General features: G+C 45.7%; 1 protein-coding gene across 1 annotated transcript in view; it reads left to right on the top strand.

Annotated features, from left to right (window-relative positions):
* Positions 1-16,939, top strand: part of ITGB3 (integrin subunit beta 3) — a 96,744-nt gene that overhangs the window by 17,280 nt on the left and 62,525 nt on the right. Inside the window, exon 2 of the mRNA XM_039331457.1 lies at positions 14,962-15,047. Within this exon, the coding sequence (XP_039187391.1) occupies positions 14,962-15,047 (86 nt within the window). The remainder of the gene's footprint in view (positions 1-14,961; positions 15,048-16,939) is intronic.

Below are 16,939 nucleotides of genomic sequence, written 5' to 3'. Positions count from 1 at the left end.
GCACCTCTCAGTCTGATCCCGGGCAGCTTGCAGCAACCCCGGGACCATAGCAGTGTCCCGAGCCTGCTTTTGCAGGCTCAGGACACAACACCCCTTCCCTCCAGATGAAGCTTTCTCCGCACACATGTGTAACCTCTATGAAGGGACATGGTATAAGTTTTTGTTAATCAAATGATGGACTGGGGAACATAGATGTTACTCTAAAACCATATCTTAGTGTGATACCATGCTATCGTTTTGGGAATAATTGTATCTGACTTCCAAAACAAAACCAAATAACTTCACCATTCATTTATGGCATTTCTGCCTTGTTCCCCCGGGATTTGACAGCAACGTCACAAATTCCCTAAAGTGTTTGGATGGTATTTAACCCGTTGCTACCTCCTCAGACCCAGGGAACACCCTTGGCTTCCCTGCTTCCCTACTGGGTTAGGTGTGCCCACTCTTTGCTGCCTCTGGTACCCAGGTGACCCTGGTTCTGTTGCCTGGCCTGCTTGCTCGCCCACCAGGCTTGGCAGGCCAGGACTGTGCTCATTCTCATACCTGGTTGACCTGCCCATCTGTTGGCTGGCAGGACCCTCTAAGTCCCAACCAGCATCCCTTGGACTTGTGGTATTCTCCAGGTCCACAATGGACCTCCCTTGGGAACACAGCCCCTCATCCCCTATCCCGGCAGATGGATTGTCTGGGGTAGTTGCTGTGCCTCAATGCCTTGTGGCCCCCAGTCAGTGCCAGAGGTGCCAGAATCAGGAGTTGCCTCTCTGTCTACTCCCCTTTCAATTGACTTCCTTCTGGGAGCAGTTGCAGAATTGGGCCAGTTCCCTTGAGTTGATGCCAGTTCTCTTGTATTTCTTGATTTGTTTGGATACCCCCAGTCAGTCTCCCTGTCTGGAGTGCTGTATGATGAGTGTGAGTAGTGTGAATATCCCCTGTGTGACTCCCTGACTAGAGTAAGTGATGGTGTGGGGAATGTTCCCTGTCCCAATGAATTCCTGTTGGGAACACTTGCGGAAACTTGAGATGGGCCTTCTCCGGCCTCCTCAGCGGCCAGTGACTGCTGATAGTGATCCCCAAAATGCGCAATAGAACCCTCCCCCCCCCAGATCAGAGCCCGGAGTGGCAGAGGAAGAGTCCAGTCTCGTACGCAGCTGATCGATGTGCTGCTGGAGAACGCGGCCATCGCCCAAGGACACCTCGTAGGACAAAGGTCCAGACACCTTGCAGACCACAGCTAGAATCCAAAGATGACCAGACCTGTAGTTCTGAGTCCAGACCAGAGCACCCACTTGCAAGCTCCTTGGTGCCCTAGACTGCGAAGCCTGAGATGCTACCCGATTAGGGTGCAATCTGTCTAGTTTAGTTATGAGCCTGCAGCCCCAACGTAGTTCATCCAGGCTCTTCCTAGTAAAAGTACAAGGTGTGGTGCAATGTGCAAGAAGAAAGTCTGCTAACCAGCACTGGAGATGGATAATCCACGCAGTGGGTTGAGACTGCATTCCTGGCCAATCAGATCAGTCAGCCAAAGTTGCCACGCCCCGTCTTGGACCATGATCCTTTAGTCTTGACTGATCTGGCCATGCAGAGACATCTACAACTTTTGTCTCCTGGGCAGGTATAGTTCCTTTCCATTAGGGGGGATTTTTTCTAGTAGCTGAAATTGCTTAGTTTAAAAGTTAATTAGAGATAATTTAATTCAATTTAATTGACCACTCAAAAATTTACTTGCTAAATTGTTAAACTCAGGAAGTCAGATTCCTACAGGGGAAACCACCCCCACTTAAAAGGGGGAAATCCCTAACTCCCCTCCCTAACCAACCCCAGCCACCTTCCAGCAGCCAGCAGCCGCCTTAAACAAACGGGGAGGCTCGGGCAACCCCTCACGTTTAAAACAAACAAACAAACAAACAAACAAAAAAAAAAACAGAAAGGCAAGCAGTTAGCGAGGGAAGCGGAGGACAAAGGGGACGCATGCTGGGAGGGAGATTGATTAAGGGAAACAGCTGGCGTGCGAAGGAGCAGTCTTTTCACTCCAGGCTGCTCAGGATTTTTTAAACGAGGCGCCATTGTCTGCACAGCTGGAAGCACGAGCAGCTCTTTGTTACAACCGCACGTGGCATAGGCAGCCTTGTTAACACATGCGCAGTAGTTTCCTGGCAGCGGCGGCCATATTTTTTGTCCAAACAGGGGAGTTAAATTTCCTTAAGAAAGCTAGGTTCAGCCGCTGGAGTGAATTAATAGGCAAGCAGTACTGGGGTACTAAAGCATCTATTATTCATTCAGAGACATTCAAATCAGACACATAGCTACTGGTTCCAGGACTTGGTGTCTTCTACCTAAAGTAAATAAGAACCTTTCATAACTAACTGTGTTTAGTTGCCTTTGGCTCCTTTCAGACTTCAGGTCCCCCATTAGTGGCCCGTACGCCTCTGGATTTAGTGGTGGGTCCCAGGCATCCCCAGTCGCGTGCCTGTCCTTACCCACCATAGTCAAGCCGGGTTCCAGGCATTCCCATTAGCGTGCCTGTTCTTATCCGTGCACAGTGACTAACTCTGACAATTTGGCAGAGTCTGCTCCTGAGTTCCAGACGCCCCCAGTAGTGCGCCTGGCCTTACTCAAAGTTGGAGCTCTCCTACTACCTGGGTCCCCCCTATCGCGGCCCAGCGTTAGTGGAGAATGGAGGAAGCAATCATTCCCTCCACCGGAGCCCCGCCTTCATCCTCTGGAGCACCTGCTTCAGAGGATTCGGAATCCTCTGCAGCCCCTAGAAAGGCTGCAAGGAAGTCATCAAAGAAGGCTGACAAACAGGCAATCAGAATACACCAAGCCCTAGAAAAAGAGTTCGACAGAGCCCAGAAAAGGGCCAGAATTGAAAATAGGCAGAATGGGGGAATAGGTCCTGATCTACCGCTGGGTCTCCCTTCATCCCCACGGGCCATTTGGTCATTAGGGACCTCATCACAGTCCCAAACAGAGGGTGGGATAGGCGAATTCTCATCGCTCTCCCGATCCCCCTCCCCACGGAGGTTACATGAAACCCCGAGGACCATGCTAACCACAGCACCTGCAGGGTCGCAGGCAATGGTCACTCCTCCTGCATTGACGGGGGATCTGCTAGCTACCCTAATAGCACAGGCAGTGGACGTGCATTTGAGGCCAGGGCTCAAACTTCAAAAGCCAAGTCTCTAGGACTTAGAACGAGGCATCGGGAGGAAACGGAGGACCATCAGGACCTCTCCTCCGTCTCAGACTTGTCGGTCTCTGAGGAAGCTTACCTGGACCAGCCAGGTACGTCACAAGGGATTCAAATGTCTGAGGAGGAGGAGGACACCTCACCTCAAGGGCCGTCCTTCAGCGGCCTGTTTAACCCTTCTCTTTTTGTTACTATTCTGTGCAAGGCTGAGGCCACAGCCCATCTGGGGCATGGGACACCAGCGGAGCCTGTCACAGTTGACACGGAGGCTGAGCCGACGTTCGCCGAAAAGGTAACCACTCAACACCGCATACCATGTCCGACCATGTTCCTAAACACAATAAGGAAACAGTGGGCAGCGCCAACCTCCCTACCGCTTCCTAGCAATGCGGAGAGGAAGCTATTTAACGTAGCAAGGGAGCTAGAGGGAACATTGGAGGTGCCGGTGGTGGACGAACCCATAGGTCCCCTGATATCGGACACGGCCATATCAGGAGATTTTGCTGAGGCTCTTAAAGCCGAGGACCGAAAGAGTGAGTCCACCTACAGGAGAACGCACCAGGCAATAGCTTGGGCTACCAGGGCGTCTACCTCCGCGTCCTTTTTCACCAGAGCCACACTTTGTTGGCTCCGTGAGCTACAGGGCCGTGTTCCCATGGAAGATATACGCACTCATCAGGAACTCAGCAAAATGGTAGCGGCCACGGAATATGCGTCGGACGCAACACTTTTAGCGACCAAGTTTTCAGCCAAGGCAATGGCGGCAAACAACACGAGCAGGCGCATCCCCTGGCTAAAGAACTGGCAGGCGGATACCAAATCCAAGTGGAAATTGGCTTCGGCTCCGTACCAAGGGGCAAAGCTGTTTGGTGAGGCACTAACGCCATAACTGACAGAGAACAAGGACAAGCGCAAGGTCCTTAAACACATGCTTAAAAGGCAGGACAAGAGACCCGGCTCCTGGGGAAGGAAACAATCCTTTCGTACGGAAGCCAGGGTCAACTACTTTCACAATTCCCAACCCTTCCAAGCTAGACAGGATAGGGAAAGACAGGGGGACAGACAGAACACAAGACATAGGCAAACACAGGGAAGACGGCCCTTTCGGGGGAACAACCGCCCCTTCCGCCGTACCAGATGACTACCGCCCAGACCTTCCCATAGGGGGCAGACTAGCAGGGTTTGCTCCCCAGTGGGAAGAGACCACCACGGACGTATGGGTCAGGAACACCATACGTCATGGTCTATCTCTAGAATTTCTCTCAAAGCCCCCGAACCGCTTCCGCCCGTGCCCCTGTCCCCCAAACCCAACAAAGAGAAGGCTCATGAACGAGGCCGTTCAGCACCTTCTAAACATACGGGCCGTAGAGCCGGTGCCTATGAACCAGAGAGACCAGGGGTTTTATTCTATCCTCTTCGTGGTCCCAAAACCCTCGGGGGTTGGAGAGCCGTTCTGGATTTAAAAAGGCTAAATTTCTACATAAAATACCGCAAATTCAAAATGCAGACACTACGCTCCATCCTTGGAAGCGTAAGGAAAGGGGATTTTCGGGCATCGATCGACCTCACGGAGGCATACTTGCACATCCCTATCTCTCTGGCTCACCGCCGCTTTCTACGGTTTGCCTACAGGGGGCACCATTTTCAATACAGGGCACTTCCATTTGGCCTGTCATCAGCGCCCAGGGTGTTCACCAAGATTCTGGCGGTTCTGGCAGCACAACTAAGAAACGTACCAGTCAGAGTCCAGTGCTACCTGGACGATATTCTACTCCAGTCATCGTCCGCCCAGCAGTCTCGGGCGGACCTAAAGTTAGTGATAAAAATGCTGCAGGACCACGGCTTCTCGGTGAACTTTCCAAAGAGCCTTCTAACCCCAACTACGAGAATACTCCACCTGGGAGCGGTCATAGACACAAAGGAATGCAAGGTGTACCTTTCACAGGAACGCCTCAGCAGCATAAAGAAAGCCGTAAAACAGGTAAGCCGCGGTCAGTCAGTGACGCTGGTCTGCCTCTCCCAGCTGCTAGGGAAGATGATATCGACCATAGCAATAGTTCCTTGGGCAAGGCTGCACTCAAGAGAACTGCAATGGTTCATGCTCCCGTTTCAGAGACAACAAATCAATGCATCCCGGAAGAGGGTAGGCATACCTCTGAGAGTACGACACTCCCTCAGGTGGTGGCTATCTCCAGCTCTCCTCAGGGGGTCCCCCTTCAGGGACCCAGCCAGAGTAGTAGTCACAACAGATGCGAGCTTATTCGGCTGGGGAGGCCACTTGGGGACCAAGTGGACACAGGGCCGCTGGTCAGCGGTGGATCTCCGACACAACATAAACGGGCTCGAGCTACGGGCTATTCACCTAGCGTTAAGGCATTTTCACAGCAGCATAAAAGGCAGGCACGTACTGGTCCTGACGGACAACGTGACAGCCAAGGCCCACATAAACCGTCAGGGGGGCACACCCTCTCGCTCGCTCTCGGCCGAGGCCCTCCTACTGGGGGCCTGGGCGGAACAAAATCTGGCCTCCATAAAGGCCGACCACATATCGGGGGAGGCAAACATCCAAGCAGATCTGTTGAGCAGATCAACAATAGATCACTCGGAGTGGCCACTACACCCGAGGATCTTCAGGGAGGTCTGTCACCGCTTCGGGCTTCCCCAGGTGGACCTTTTTGCCTCTCCTTCCAATGCCCACCTAACTCGCTTCTTCTCCCAATTCCCATCCAAGGGAGCAGAGCAGACGGACGCGTTACGGAGCCCATGGCCAAGGGGGCTCCTGTACGCGTTTCCACCCTTACCTCTCCTTCCGGCGGTAGTACGCAAGATTCTGCGGGAAAGGGCCGAGGTAATCCTTGTGGCCCCTTATTGGCCAAGGAGACCTTGGTTCGCAGACTTGAGGAGTCTCTCCCGCACGAATCCATGCGGATTCCTCCGGAGAGGATCTCCCTCAAGCAGGGGGAGATCTCCCACCCAGAGCCACAATGGCTACAACTAGCCGTCTGGCTCTTGATCGGTCAATTTTAGCCAAGGGGGCTTGCTCACAGGGTGTAATTAGGGTCATACAGGCATCAAGGCGCCCCTCCACGACCCGTATCTACGAGGCCACGTGGAGAAGCTTCCAATCATGGTGCTCTAAACAGGAATTGTTACTCGAAGGGATCACAATTCCCAAGATCCTAGAATTTTTACTAGATTGCCTAGAGAGGGACCTCTCGCCAAACACACTGCGCAGGCAAATCGCCGCCCTCTCAACTATACTTTCTGCCAGCCCCGGTGAATCCTTGGGCAAGCATCCCTTAATACAATCCTTCCTCAAGGGGGCTGCAAACATCAGACCGCCAACCGTGCACAGGTATCCATCGTGGGAACTACCACGAGTACTACAAGCTCTTACCAGAGCGCCCTTCGAACCACTCAAAACATGTGACATTCGCTATCTGACCCATAATGTAGCATTCTTGGTAGCCATCACGTCAGCTCGGCGGATATCCGAGTTAGCTTCTCTCTCAATGAGGAAGGACCTGTGCCATTTTCACAGGGACAAGGTAGGCCTAAGAATAGACCCTTCATTCATTCCAAAGGTCAACTCCCTTTTTCACAGATCACAGGAAATAGTCCTACCAGACTTCTGTCCAAACCCAGCTCATCCCCTGGAACAACAATGGCACACCTTGGACGTACGCAGGGCACTAAGACATTACATTTCACTCACAGCGGAATTCCGACGCTCGGAAGCGCTTTTCATATCCTTCCACCCTGCTACTAGGGGCCGGAAGGTCTCGTCCTCTACCATCGGTAGGTGGATTAGGGCATGCATCACGGGGGCATACCAGGCGGAGTCCTTGCAAGTCCCCAAGCATATCACAGCCCATTCCACAAGGAGTGCTGCCACCTCAGCAGCATGGGCCATGCAGGCTTCTATTGAAGAGGTATGCAGGGCAGCCACTTGGGCCTCGCCCTCTCCATTCAGTCGTCATTACAAAATCGACAGGTACTCCTCTGCAGAGGCCTCCTTCGGTAGGAGGGTTCTCCAGCAGGTGCTAGACCAAAGTTGCACACGGGACCAGTCTATTCCCCAACCCAAGGGACAATAGGCTTTGGTATGTCCCACTGCGTGGATTATCCATCTCCCGTGCTGGAGAAGGGGCGTTGACTTACCTGAACGCCTTTTCTCAGCACGGAGATGGATAATCCACACCCACCCTTATAGACTAGAATAATAGGGTATATTTAGTGGAGCCAAAACGTCTTACTGTCCGTCAATGGCTGCGCTCGAGTCAAGACTGGAGGATCATGGTCCAAGACGGGGCGTGGCAACTTTGGCTGACTGATCTGATTGGCCAGGAATGCAGTCTCAACCCACTGCGTGGATTATCCATCTCCGTGCTGAGAAAAGGCATTCAGGTAAGTCAACGCCCCGTCTAGTTTAGTTATGAGCCTGCAGCCCCAACGTAGTTCATCCAGGCTCTTCCTAGTAAAAGTACAAGGTGTGGTGCAATGTGCAAGAAGAAAGTCTGCTAACCTGTGATGCCAGTTACCATAAGTCAGCTTCTTGAGGACATCCTTGGTGATGCGCACCATACACTCGGCCATACCTTTGGTGGAGGGGTGGAAAGGAGCCGAAGTCGTGTGTCGGATCAGGTTGGCCTGAAGGAAAGCCTGGAACTCAGAAGAAGTGAATTGAGGACCGTTATCTGAAACCAGAACATCTGGGAGGCCATGTGCTGCAAAAATGCCTCTCAACTCCTGGATTGTTCTGGCAGTAGTAGTGGAGGAAACAGGAACAACCTCTAGCCACTTGGAATGGCTATCAACAACAACCAAGAAGAAGTACCCCTGAAAGGGCCCAGCGTAATCTATATGCACCCTGGACCTTTGTGCCTGAGTTTCTTCCCACCTATGAACCAGGGCCTGAGGTATTTCTGGCCATGACTGTCGGCACAACTGACACCTGTGCACCTGAGCCTTGATATCCCTATCTAACCCAGGCCATCAAAGATGGCTATGTGCAAGCGCTTTCATCCTGACAATGCCAGGATGTCCCTCATGCAGAGAGACCAAGATTCTAGGTCTCAATGAGGCCAGGATAACTACCCTGCTACCCCATAACAGGCAACCCTTAAAAGTGGATAACTCATGCTTCTTGAGCCAGAAACTTCAGAACTCAGTACCAGGACTCCTGTCCGGCCAACCTGACAGCACCCATGATAACACACGTGTAAGAGTGTGGTCGGTGGTGGTTTCTACAGCCACATCCCTGGCATTGAGAGGAGATTCAGGCAATCTCCTGAATAGAGAGAATATTGATGGCAGGAGCAGGATCTGGTTCTACAAGTTTGAGAGGTAGCCTACTTAGGCCATCAGCGTGACCCATTTCCTTACCAAGTTTGTGAACAGCATTCTAGGGGATATAATATGAGGGGTTTGTTTGTTGGTTGTAAACAACCCCAACAAAGGCTTATGGTCAGTGTAGACCGTGAAATGGCGGCCATATAAGAAAACATGAAATTTCTTAATGCCAGCCACTATGGCCAGTGCTTCCCTGTCTATTTGGGCGTAATTACGCTCAGCAGAAAACAGAGTCCTATAGTGATATGCCACAGGAACCTGTGTCCCATCAGCCCTCAAATGGCTAAGTACAGCTCCCACCCCATAAAGAGATGCATCGCAGGCAATGCAGACAGGTAATTGTTCATTGAAATGTGCATGCACAGCATTAGATGTTAGCAAGGCCTTGACCTCATTGAAGCTCTTTTCGTGGACTTTTGTCCACCGCCAAGATGCCTGCTTGTCTAAAAGCCTATGTAGTGGTTCTGCTACAGCAGATTTGTGAGGAAGAAAAGCACTGTAAAAATTCAAGAGGCCCGGAAAATCCTGCAGCTCACTTTTAGACTTGGGGCTAGGAGCCTGCTGTATAACCTTCAACTTAGATTCAGCAGGGTGAATACCTTGGGCATCTATTCTGAATCCTAAGAAATCAGTAGACGTGACTCCAATCTTACACTTATCTTTCTTCAACTTAAGGCCCGCTCTTCGAAAATGGAGCAAGACAGCCCTTAATCTCTCTGCTAAGTTTTGAGATGACTCTCCAGCAATAAGGACATCATCAAAATAGGGGCAGACTCCAGGGATACCCCTAAGTGTGCTCTCCATGACACTTTGGAAAATGCCAGGGGCTACATTTACCCCAAATTGCAGTCTCTTGACCTTGAATGCACCCCTATGCATTACAATGGTCTGTGCCTCAGCAGCTGTTTCATCAACAGGTAATTGTTTTTATTAAAAAAATTATTTTTTAAAACATACAATCATTTATAAAAATACAATAAATTTTTAAAGTAGAAACCCCCCCCCTTACCCTCCCTCCCACCCCAACCCCCCTCCCTTCACTTCCCAGAGCAGAATACAGGGTTAATAATAAGAAAAAAAATTATAATAATTAAGAAAAAAAGAAAAAAAAAGAGAAGAAAAAAAATATCATAATTAACCTTTAACTCCATAACCTATAAAACAATTCTCTATAATATTTAATATTCACTCATAAAATAAATGAAACTTTTTAATTCCATACTTTTTCTGAATATAATCTATCCACCTTCCCCATACAGTAATATATCTTTTTTGTGTATGATCCTTTAAATAAGCAGAAATTTTTGCCATTTCTGCAAAAGTAGATACTTTAAATATCCATTCTTCTAAAGTAGGCAAGGAATCTTTCTTCCAATATAAACCTACTAGTAACCTTGCTGCAGTTAATAAATTCAACATCAAAGTAGTTTCTTTTTCATTTAAGTCAACAAAAATACCAAGTAAAAATAGTTGAGGTGTAAACTTTATCTTTTTTCTAAAAATCTTTTGAATGTTCCACCAAATCATAATCCAAAAAGCCTTTACTTTTTTACAATTCCACCAAATATGAAAGTATGTTGCATCATTATTGCCACATCTCCAACATTTGGGCTGTATATTGGAATACATACAAGATAATTTTTTAGGATCTAAGTGCCATCTATAGAACATTTTATAAAAATTTTCTCTCAAATTTTGAGCTTGTGTGAATTTAACATTTCTTATCCAAATTGTCTCCCATAAATCCAATGAGATCGGCTCCTGTATATTCTGAGCCCATTTAATCATACAGTCTTTAACCAATTCTGTTTCTGAATCTAACTCTAATAAAACATTGTATATTCTTTTTATATGAGCCGGACTTTGATTTTTAATCTGAATAACCAATTGTCTATCTTCTAATGTTATTCCCTCTTTCTTATCTACAGTCCATCTGTCCGCTATTTGTAAATATTGAAACCATGACTGTAGAATATTTTGCTGCCTTAATACATCTAGGGATTTCAAATGCCAATTCGAACCAGAGCAAATTAACAATTCTTTATACGAGATTTTGTCAAAATTTGTCCCCTTAGAAGTTCCCTCAATTGCATGTCTGGGAATCCCCCAGATAGGTATTTTATAATTTAATCTATAATAATACTTCTTCCAAAGACGAAGTAAGGCATTGGTAATTGTTGATAGCCTGTGCCAGATCTAGCTTTGCAAAAACTCGCCTCCCTTTGAGGGAAGCCAAGATATGGCTGACTACTAGTACTGGGTACGCGTGCTGTTGCAGCGCCTTGTTTAGTGTGCACTTGTAGTCTGCACATATACGTATGTCCCCATTAGCCTTGAGAGGCGTTACTATGGGGGTTTCCCATGGACTTGAATCCACAGGTTCTAAAATGCCTTGCTGGATCAATTTATCCAGCTCAGCATCAATCTTGCCCTTAAGTGCGAAGGGTACTCTTCTAGCCTTAAACCTGATGGGTGTGATGGTTGGATCTAACCTCAATGAAACTGGAGGCCCCTTATAGGACCCAAGCTATGGACTAAACACATCTGCAAACTCTTCACAGACTTCTGCTAGGCTCAGCATTTGCAAATGTTATAGCCCAGTAACCTGGATTCCCAAGGCCTCAAACCAATCGAGTCCTATAAGACTCATTCATTCACCCCCAACAACCAACACATCTAATGGGCCCTCAAACTCCTTGTGTTGCACTGTAAGGGTGGCCTCCCCCTTTACACACACCTTGGAATTTTGAAAATCTGTTAGTATTATGTTGGATGGCCTCAGTTTGGCTTGAAAACCACTGCTGTTGCAAATCTTTCTAAATGTATGAATGGAAATAATGGAAAGAGTGGACCCAGTGTCCAGCTCCATGGCTACAGGAACCCCTTGCAACCTAACCTTAAGTGACAGTTTTTTCTTGAGGGGTTTGTGTGTACCTGTTCTCCAAATACTCCTGCGCAACATGCAGAAACCCCCCCTATTTTGGCTGGGGACCCTGGTACCTTTCAGACACAATTTTTCTTGAGGTTGTACCTTCTGGCAACCCAAACAGATGGATGCTATGTGGCCTTGTCTGCCACACGCTCTACAGATGGCAGAACGGAACCCACAGTCTTATGGTGACCTCCACACCCGAAGCATTTGGGCGCTGTTGGGGCTTTTTCTTTGCCTTCCTTCTGCCTTCTTTCTGCTGACTGGTAAAGCCGATCCACCTCTTCTTCAGGATCTTCCTCCAATCCTTCTTGGACGCCCTCATGGTGAATGGTGACTGTCTCCAGATTGTTTCTGATGGGCCGCATGTTCTTGACTGCCCCACCTGCTGCTTCCTCAGCCGTCACCTCTCTTAGAGCATCTTGAAACGAGATATCTTTCTTTGCAAAGATCCTCTGTTGTAAGTTCCTGTTCCTTAGACTGCATACAAAACGGTCTCTCAGCCTTTCTTCCAGATCTTTGAATTCACATGGTTTGGCTACTCTTCTCAAGGCCGCAATAATCTCCTTGGCTGATTCACCTGCCCTCTGGTCCCTCTGTTCAAACGTGTGTCTCCACACAATAACAGACATCTTGGGCTGGAAATGTTCTTTCAATAGCTTCTTTAAGTCTGTGTACATTACAGACTCCAGAGGAGCAGGGGCCGCCAGATTTTCTGCAATTTCAAATGCGTCCTGACCACAGACACACAACAGAGTTGCAGTCTTCAAGCCGTCTTCTCTGACCTGGTTTACTCTGAAGTAGTTTTCTACTCTTGCAACGTAAGACTCCCATCTCTCTGGGTGTGAAACATCAAATTCAGATAAGCGACCTATCTTCATCATCCTTGCTTCTTTTCTTGGGAAGGAGTCAATCAGCCGAGCTTACCTCCAGCAATGCTGTACTGGCAGGCTAGAATGCTGAGTTTAACGCCGTCTTCCCTTCTTCAGGACTCCTTGGATAAATCTTTACAGCTTTTCTTCTTTCAAGCTTGCAAGATCCCACCTTTGTCGCCAGTGTTAAGTCCTTCGTTCAATGACGAATGAAGATCACACATGTTAGAAGTAATGGTTCTTTATTTCTCCTTCTGCTCACTACAATAACAACAGTGAGACTTGCAGGTCTCCGCTTTTGTGTCCGGATCCCTGGGCAAAAAGACTACAGTTAATGGCGCGCTTCCATGCCTCGCACATGCGTGCAAGGCTGGCGCCTCTCAGTCTGGTCCTGGGCAGCTTGCAGCAATCCCGGGACCATAGCAATGTCCTGAGCCTGCTTTTGCAGGCTCAGGACACAACACTAATTACATATTGTAACTATGTACTTAAGGCAAACATAGGTTTCAACCCAGTATCATTTCCCTTTATATTTAAGAGATGTTATTTAACTAAGAGAAGTTAACAATGTTAATACATTTCATTTCTTTTGCATTGCTGTAAAGATATTGCTAATAATTCCTTAAGGAATGTAGGCATTAGCTATTCTGAAGTTCTGTGTAAATCTTCAGAAAGCAGTGTTTAGCATTTTTACTTTTAACCCTTAAATATTTTTCTTAGATCAATCTTGTACAATGGAGAATTGGAGCAATAGAAGACACTGTATAATTTAAACAGTCTGGTTCAAAAACTGGCTATTTTTGTATTGGATCAGAAATTAATATTTGGGGCACATTTTTTCTATTTGGTATTTGACTATTGGAGATTTTGATTTATTACCTGCCAGCATCTAATAAAAATTATTTCTACAGTGCATTCTATACTGCTTATTTTATGCCTATAAAGATGTTATTGAGCAAAATAGGACTGGGCTTCTTTTCTTCTGCTACCGTACATCCATTTGTTAAAAATAATTATATTAAATAGCTCTTTAAAAAAAACTTGTACATATTTTTTACTTTTTTATTAATTTTCTATTATTACATTTGATTAGTGCTTAATAAACAACATGTCTGGGTTAATTTGTTTGCTTAATAACACAAGTTACATTCTTATCTCTACCTCTTTTTTTCAACCATTGATAAAATAAATTCCATGTTTGAAAATATTCTGTATCTTCTTTCTCTTTGATTCTCAATGTAAGTCTGTCCATTTCAACACAGTCCAATATTTTCTTGATTATCTCTTCATCTAGTGGTGTTTCTTCATTCTTCCAATGCTGAGCAAATACAATCCTCGCTTCTGTACATGCAATAAATTTTTCAGGTTTAAAATCTACATGTTTTCCTAACATCTTTTCTAACCAAATGTGTATTTTTGTCCAATTTTTTTTTTTTTTTTTTTTTTTTGCTTTAACACAGGTCCACCACAAATGATAATATGATTTTTGGTTACATTTCCAACGTTTACTAATATTTTTAAATATTTTTGCTAACCTAGCAGGTGTAAGTGCCATCTATAAAACATACAAGTTTTCTTGATAAGAAGTTGAATTGTCAATTTATAATTTCTTTCCCAAAGATTTTGCCATTTCTCTAATTCTATATTATATTCAAACTTTTTTGCCTATTGTATCATTGTATCTTTCACTTGTTCATCCTCCATTTTCAAATTTAATAGAAAGTTATATAGTTTCTTAATCAGTTTTTCATCGGAGGTCAACAATATCTGATCAAATATTGTCTGTTGTTTATAAAAGCCATATATTTTTGCAACTTTATCATATTTCAGTTGCTTTTGCAATTGAGGCCACCATGATAATTCAATGCCCTGGTCTAAAAGCTCTTGTTTAGATTTTATTTTCCCTTCAATATCCAAAATATCCCTATATGTTATTTTTTTTTCATATTGCACCAAACCTGTACACATTTTGATATAGGTAGTTGTGTGTATTGAATTCAAGAATCAGCTCTGATTTCAGATATTAATTCCACTTTCCAAAGAAAGAAATCTGCTCAGAAATAGAATTAGATATTACAGTTTTAGATTTGTCATTTTGTCATTTGAACTGTAGATTAACAGATGCAAATCAGAAATTTGAAACTTTGGGTGTGTGAATAGACTCTGCCCCAATCCCTAGCTGATCAGCCTTATTTTAAAAGCAAGTACTGCAAAGTTTTCCAGTTTGTCTCTCTGGATTCTGTCTGCTTATTCAGAGCACAGATTGCTTAATGGTCTGCGTATTTCCTGTTTATGTTCATTTAAATGCACAAAAGTATTAAGAACCAATAGCAAGCAGAGTTAATAAATCTCCATTGTCACATGGTAAGAACAGAGGTGGAGAACAAACACTTGTTATATTGGCTGTGTAGGTATCAGAAAAAAATTTTTTTAACACTCTTTGAAAACCAAATGGCAGATGGCTAAACTTTTAATTAGGGCAGCTAATAACAAATTGCCAATAAATTTCAAAGCCAAAACCAATGAAGAGCTGTTTATGTCAGCTGCTTTGTTATTACCAGGGGTTAAGGAAAATGCTTTTGAGGCATATGGGTCAATTTTTCTGTATTGTATTTCAGGTGACAATATCTGTACCACAAGAGGAGCGAGTTCGTGTCAACAGTGCCTGGCTGTAAATCCACGTTGTGCTTGGTGTTCCGAGGTGGTGAGTCAAAACCAAACCTATACTATAGCATAATAAACACTTGTCATCAAATATTTAAAAGATATTCAATGCAAATTTATTATTTTTTTGTACACGAAACAGAACAGACACAAAGGCTTTGAATTACTGCTACCAGTAACAAAGCAGGGTGTAGCCAAGTTTGAAAAATGCTGTCCTATAGCCTTTGCCTCAGATTCTTTTATGGAGGAAAAAGTGCCAAAGAAAGAGTGGAGAAATAAGAGAGATACTGGTGAAATATTGCACCATCTAGACCTCTGATAAAAAAAATATGAGTTTCAGGCAGGCTGCTGCACAATAAAAACCTTGTATGGCAGCATGCCCAGATTCAGCTATCTGTAATGAAACCTGCTGACCAACTGTGTAATAAATTATATATTTAAGTAACAGAGTAATAGGTAAAACCCATAGGATGGAGAAGCCAGATAAAAACACTGGGCAGATTAAAATATTCAAATGTTATTATTGGAGAGTTACCATACAAGACCTTTGTCGGTATTTCTAAGGACAACTGACATCTCAGGAAGCTTATATTTCAGATGCCCAGAGATTGTGGAAGAATGTATTTCATCAGTAATGGTTTTGAATCATCCATAATTGGGTAGCCTTTGCTAATAGCTATTCATGCCTGGGTCATTGCTTGAATCGACTATTGTAATGCATTCTAAATGGGGTTGCCCTTGAAGAATATCTAGAAACTTCAACTGGTACAAAATGTAGCAGAACGGATAGTTATGGGTGCCCCTAGAGTGGCACATATCTGTGAACTGCATTAGTTGCCAGTTTGCTATTGAGTGCAATTCAAGGTACTGGTTTTGACATTCAAAGCTCTACATAATGCCAGAGCCAATGTATTTGAGGGACTGCCTCTTCCTGATTATATCTACCAATCCCATTAGGTCAGGTGGGAAAAGCATGATACATGTCACATCTGCTAAGGAAAGCCATTTGATGGGACTCAGGATGCATGCCTTTTCTGACATGGCACCCGCACTTTGGAACATCCCCCTCTAGGTCAGATTAGGTCTTTCAGAAATGTGGGTTTTTTCCAGGAGACTGGAAAAATGTGGGTTTTTTCCAGGAGACTTTGAGAAAAGGAACCCCATGAGGTAGTTCTATTATGTTTGAATTTACTGCCTGCATTAAAACAACATGCATTTCCCATGTTGGATGTATGTTTCTTGTTTTTTGCGGGGTGATTTCAAGATGCATTCTAATTGTTTTGCTTAATGTGGATCACCTGGAGCAGGGGTAGGCAACCTTGGCTCTTTTATGACTCATGGACTTCAACTCCCAGAATTCATGAGCCAGGCATGCTGAGGGGAAAGGGAGAGGTTTCCAAGCTGAGCCATGCTGGCTCAGGAATTCTGGGAGTTGAAGTCCATGAGTCATAAAAGAGCCAAGGTTGCCTACCCCTCGCCTAGAGCATGTGGCTCTTTGAGCCTTCTTCTGTAGCTCCCAGCCTCCTCTGTCATTTGCAGAGAGAGAGAGAGACAGAGACAGAGAAAGGCACGTGCTTCCCTTCTCTCTCTCTCTCTCTCTCTCTCTCTCTCTCTCTCTCTCTCTTTCTCTCTCTTTCTCTCTCTCTCTCTGTAAAAAAGAGAATGTCTTCACCCTATTCTCCGATGAGCTGACAAGCTTATTGGACGGGGCTCCTCCCTTTGCTGCATCTCTGCAGGAAGCAGGAAGGGCAAGAGAGAGCCAGCCCAATAATGTGTGTCAGCTTGTTGGAGAAGAGCCTGAAGCCAGCTTGCCAGGTGAGCAGAAGATCAGAGAGAGGGGGGAGAGAAGGGGGGGAGAGAAAGAGAGAGAGAGAGAAAGAAAAAAACAGAAGGAGAGAGAGAAAGAGAGAGAGGGAGAGAGAAAAGGAGAGA

Source organism: Crotalus tigris, unplaced genomic scaffold (assembly GCF_016545835.1).
Source record: "Crotalus tigris isolate CLP2741 ecotype Arizona unplaced genomic scaffold, ASM1654583v1 scf7180000024437.13266115, whole genome shotgun sequence".
NCBI classification, from domain to species: Eukaryota; Metazoa; Chordata; class Lepidosauria; order Squamata; family Viperidae; genus Crotalus; species Crotalus tigris.
The sequence above is the reverse complement of the archived record's forward strand: the minus strand, read 5'-3'. Positions and strand labels throughout refer to the sequence as shown.